At 60.7% G+C, this 5,368-nt stretch overlaps 1 protein-coding gene across 1 annotated transcript in view; it reads right to left on the minus strand.

Moving 5' to 3' along the window:
- Nucleotides 1-4,975: 4,975 nt before the first annotated feature.
- The window catches only part of UBALD2 (UBA like domain containing 2), a 4,631-nt gene continuing 4,238 nt past the window's right edge, over nt 4,976-5,368 (minus strand). The window contains exon 3 of the mRNA XM_007454313.1: nt 4,976-5,293. Coding sequence (XP_007454375.1) covers nt 4,976-5,293 — 318 coding nt within the window. The remainder of the gene's footprint in view (nt 5,294-5,368) is intronic.

A 5,368-nucleotide genomic window follows, 5' to 3' on the forward strand; every position in this document is an offset into this window, starting at 1 on the left:
GGGGAGCTATAAATAAATGTTTAGGAAAAAGCTTGGGGCCATGCAGCTTCTCTGGTCCTGGCTCAGGAAGGTGGAGTGAGAGGGAGGGGCCGCTGCAGGTCGGATGGCAGACCTCTTGCAGCCTGACCATTAGGCCATGGAGCTAAGCCCCCTGGCCTGGAAGGTCCCCCAGAGGGGCTAAATCCTGCCTGAAAGCCAGGGGCTAAATGCTGCCTGAAAGCCAGAGGGCTAAGGGTTCCCTTGGGGTTTGGCTACACATGGGGCCAGAGAGGGACAGTGGCCTGGAGCTAGGAGGCTGGATCACTTCCAGGTGACTCTGAGCACCTCTCCCCCTTCTCTTGACCAGTTTCCTCATCTGTCGATAAAAGGGTGCTGGATTAGGGCTGCTTAGTTAGGCTCCCCCTTGAGAGTCTAAGAAAGGTGCTGACTTTCTTCCCGTAAAAAGCTACGCACCCACAATGCTTTACAGCTTCTTCCAGAGGTTCAAGGACCACCCCCACCCCCTGCCCAGGTTAAGAGCCCCAGCTAGGTACTTTTTACACCCCCCTTCCAGTTCCAGCATTCAGTGAGTGCCTGGAGGAAGCAGAAACAGAATAAGCGGAAACAGAGTAAGTGGTGGTCATGTTGCCTCGCCTCTGTTGAGGGTTCCTCACTGGCCAGGCACTGCTGAGGAGCTTTCCACTTACAAACCATTCTTCATCCTCACGCATTAAGAGGCAGGGACCACTGTTGGTCCCACCTACAGCTGAGAAAGCCGAGGCACAGAGAGGTTAAAGTTTTTGCACAAGGTCACACAGCCAGGAAGCAGCAGAGCTGGAGTTCAAAGCCAAGCCATCTGGCCCCAGAGCCAGCGCTGGTGACAAAGGGTAAGAGCCTGGGTTGGAGGATTCAGCAGTGGACCGACAGCACAGGTCTGTGGCTCTTGGTTCCGAGATGATTTCTTGGGGGTACTTAGCTTTTTTCTCCCCAGCACTCCACCATCTACTCCAAGGGCACTTAAAACATGTGGAAGCAGCAGCAAGAGGGAGGGTAGTGTTAGGGAAGATTCCTGCACCTATTTGTGTCAATATTGCCTAAACAGCCCCTGTATTAAGAGGGAACGTTACCAAAGAGGCAGGCTCTCAGCCCCTGGTGAAAGCTTGTTTATTTTTAACTCAGATTATAAAGGAGTGTGACTTAGGGGCTTGTATGAGGGCTTGCCACCCCCCCCCACCCCCACCCCCCAGCATGATGCCCTAGCTCAGCCTGGCTACTGGGGCTGCTCTCGACTTCCCTGGGCTTCGCGCTAGCTGGGGTGGGTCGCTGGGGGGCGTGGGAGCGAGGCAGAGCCAGGTCTGCTCCCTCCTGTCTCGCAGGTTCTTCTTTTCAACGGAAAGACAGACCCGTCTCCACAGAGGGGCGCCTCTCCCAGCCGAATACAGCTCACCTGCCCAGTGAGATGACAAACCTGCCAGCGGGGCTGGAGATGCACATGGACGTGCCTCCTGGGGAGGGACTCGAGGAGCCCACCCAGGGGCCAGGCCGCAGTCCACCACTGCTCACTGAGCAGGGCTATAAATAAATGTTTAGGAAAAAGCTTGGGGCCATGCAGCTTCTCTGGTCCCGGCTCAGGAAGGTGGAGTGAGAGGGAGGGGCCGCTGCAGGTCAGATGGCAGACCTCTTGCAGCCTGACCATTAGGCCATGGCCCCCAAACAGGTTGAGTTATTCGCTGAGGGTGCCAGGGCTTCGAGAGGGCTGAGTGTTGGACCCAGGGCCAGGAAGAGGCAGCACAGGCCAGACCCCAAGCTCCGGGGACTGGCGGACCTGCAAGCCCTCTCCTGACCCCGGCTGGACCAGGTGCTGTGGCCTTCTCTGGCACCGGCACTGCCTTCCATCTGGGGAGGCTGGCCAGGGTACTCTGGTGAGCTTGGGATGCTTCATGTCTGTGCTTGAGCTGTACCTTGTGTACGAGCTGTACCTTGTGTATCTTGGAGCAAAGGTAAGGGTGGCAGCCCTCTGGCTGCTGGCAGGGAGGCTCCTGGCACATCCTGGGGCGGGGGAGCAGTGCCACCAGCACCTGGGAAGGTTCCTGTTTGCTGTCCTCTGTGGCTTACCCTTGAGTGGCTGCTGCAGACGCAGGAGGGGCCCAGACCCAGGGGCCGCCAGGGCTAGGTCGTGTCCCTAGTCCCTATTCCCCTCCCCTCCCCACCCCTCCCCAGGAAGATAGAGCAGAAGTGTGCCTGGCATTTGCCAGGGGGTCTTGAGGCCTGGCCCTTGTCCTGCTTCAGTGTCACCCCAAACAGGCCAGAGGGCTCACTGCTGTCCCCCAAGTCAACTGTAAGGGACAAGCCCGTCCCGTCAAAGCCCCAGGGACAAGGGAGAGCTGCCCCGCACCCGGACGGAGGCCTTTGCAGTCATGGAAGCAGTTTGCTGCTTTCAGATCCGTTCTCAGCAGCTCCCTCCTCCAAGGTGGGGTTCCCTCCCTCCCCCTCCCCCCACCCCCAGTCCCCTCTGACGTGGGAAAGGGATGTCTGGGCCCAGTAAGAGGGCTGCTTCAGGGTGTGAGTTGAGGGACGACAGAGTCACACAGGGAAGTGTAGCAGGAAGTAACCGAGAAAAGGGTTTCTCCCTCGTCCCCCTGTGGGCACAGGAGGGTGGAGTTGGCTGGGGGTGTCATGGGTGGGGCAGGCGCTCCCTGCGGGAAGGGGCATCCCCCATCTCTCCCCATCTGCTGAGATCCCGTTCACTGTTGAACGCTGGGGTCCCAGTCGGCACCGCCCACACCCCCGCACCCTTTTCTCTGCAAGGGGGCGGCAGGGCCAGGCCCAGGCCTCCTCTGCTCCTGCCTGAGAAATGTCAGGTCACTGGCTCAGTGTCCCTGGCCTAGAATCCAAACTCACCAGCTTGGCAGGGAGGAGCAGCAGCCAGGCCTCCCCAATGCCCCCGAAAGGATGAGGGGTGACATTCTCCAAGCAGCCCAGGCCACCCCTGCCTCCCCGCACCTGGACCCGCCTGCCTACGCTCACCCAGGCCGCCCAGCACTGACCGCCCACGTGCCCACGAGGGGCCTTCCCCTTCCAGCCTGGGAAAGCACAGGTGGGCAGAGTGAGGGGTGCGGGTGGGAGGAGTCTCACAGGTTTCCAAGGAGGAAACAAAACTGAAACGACAAACCCAGCTTCAAATACATGATCTATCACATGCAGAGGGACCAAGGACAGCTGCGTCCCCGGTTCTGCTCCACTCCTGCAGGGGTGGCCCCACAGGTGACCTTGTGAAGACACACGAGGCCCAGGAGCAGCATGGGCTGGCTTGCCAGGTGGGGCCCTTCCCAAGTGTCACTGCACCTTGGGCCTGAACCTCCAGGCCCCGCAGTCCTGATCAACAGCAGTGCCCGGGCTGCTGAGGGAGGGAGGGAAGGAGCCCACTCACACATGTTAAAGGGGTTTGTTTTTTGCGGGGACAGGGGGCTCAGGAGGAATCCCAACCCTGGGGCCAGCCACCCACTCCTCCATTCGGGCGGACAAGCTCCTCATGCACCTGGCCACCTGCGCTGGAGTCTGAGAAGAGCCCAACTGCCATCACCACTGCTTCCATTCCAGCGCCTGAAGGCCGAGTGAAGGTGGGAAGGGAAAGGAAGCCAGTCCTCTTGGGGACCCACCCAGTCTCTGTGGCTCCCTGATCACCTCAGTTGACCTTTGGGACAGGGCCACACAACATGCACATGGGGACAAGTTACCCCAAAGGAGGCTGAGGGCAGGGACAGCAGAGACAGGCTCAGCGGCAAGTGCCTGGGGGAGCAGGCAGAAGCGTGGGGCTGCCACTGGGCCCCCAGGCAGGGAGGCAGCTCCCCCACTGCAGGCACAGACAGGGGCTCCGGGGCTGAGGCCTAGCCTGCGGCGGGCTGCACGGTGGCGAGAGCCAAGGGGAGAGGGTTACCGTAGCCCAGCCAGGACCTGCCTCCTCCCCACGCCCAACCGGAGCCAGCCTGTCACATGGCCCCCTGGCCGGGATGCCCCTTATCAGAGCATCCAGACCCGCCACGTGGCAATGGGGCTGGTCCCCCAACTGCAGCACAGCCGAGAGCCTCACCACCCCTCTGCCCAAGGAGCACGCTCTCCACACCAAGGTAAAGAAAGGCACCATAAACCAGGCAAGTTAGAAAAGTCTCTTTTAAGTTTTAAATTAAAATTTCACCCTGGTGAGATGACTGATTTGGGAACTAAATCCAAAGGCAAGCTCTCCACTCTGTTGTCTGCGGCTGGGCTGCACGGTGGAAGAGGCAGGGCAGCTACGGGGGTCAAGCCCACTGGCAGAGCCCGGGCCTCTGAGCCCAGTTGGCTCTTAAAGTCCCTCACAAGCCCCGCACACCTAGATGGAGACGGGGTGACACCAGGAGAGGTGACAAGAGCCGGAGAGCCACTGACTGGGGGTGGGGAGAGCCTCAGGACGGCGAAGAGGGCCCACACCTTCAGCCAGCCGGCGCACCCCTCCTGCCGCCATCACGGGGAGTGGAGAGGTGGTGGCCCTTCTCCTGATTCCAGAAGGTGTGGCCTTTGAGAGGAGGCAGCCGGCAGACACCTCCTGACTGCAGGATCACGCCACCTGGCTTCCAAGCACCTGCGCCCGAGACCGGGGTGGAGGATGGGGTGCTGGCCCAAGGGGAGGCTTCTCTGGCCCTTCCCCGCTGACCCAACACCCGTCAGCCAGCCCCATTCTCACATACATTAGTTACTTTTATATATTCATATATATATTATAGTTATATATTAAAAAGAGAAAAAAAACTTGCCTGAAGAGAAAACTCCTGAAGGACCCAAGTGGCTCAGGAAGTTTACTGTCCCCTCCACCCACAAAAATTCTCTTATAAAATCTTCCAGTGCGATCTTCAGGAAACCCCGCCCGCCCCAGCTCCCCCCACCCCGCCCTGGCCCTCCTGTGTCCCCACGACCCTGGACTGCCCCCCAGCTCCAGCCCAGTGCCCGGCGGCATCCAGTCTCATCTCTGGCCATCCATTGCAGCCACGGCTTTCTGCTGGGTGCCCCCCTGCTGTGCTCCGGGCGGCCACGTGGGCTGCGAGTGGTGGAGATGGTGGAAGCTGTGGGCCGTGGGGGAGGAGGGTGGGATCCAGGCGGCCTGGTGGCTGGGCGGGGACGAGGCCCAGAAGGGGCTGAAGCTTGCGGGGGGTGAGCAGGCCACCGCGGTCATGGGGCTGTTGCTGTTCTGCAGGCCCTCGGAGGCGCGAAGCTTGGAGAACATGGCCAGCGCGTCAGGGAAGTTGGGCGGCGTGGCAGGTGTGTTGCTCGGGGTGCACATCTGCTGGGAGAGAACACTGGGGTTGCGAGGGCTGCCTGCACCGCCCCCCCGCCCCCCCCCATCCCAGGCCACTGT

This window comes from Lipotes vexillifer, unplaced genomic scaffold (assembly GCF_000442215.2).
Source record: "Lipotes vexillifer unplaced genomic scaffold, Lipotes_vexillifer_v1.1 scaffold518, whole genome shotgun sequence".
Taxonomy (NCBI): Eukaryota; Metazoa; Chordata; class Mammalia; order Artiodactyla; family Lipotidae; genus Lipotes; species Lipotes vexillifer.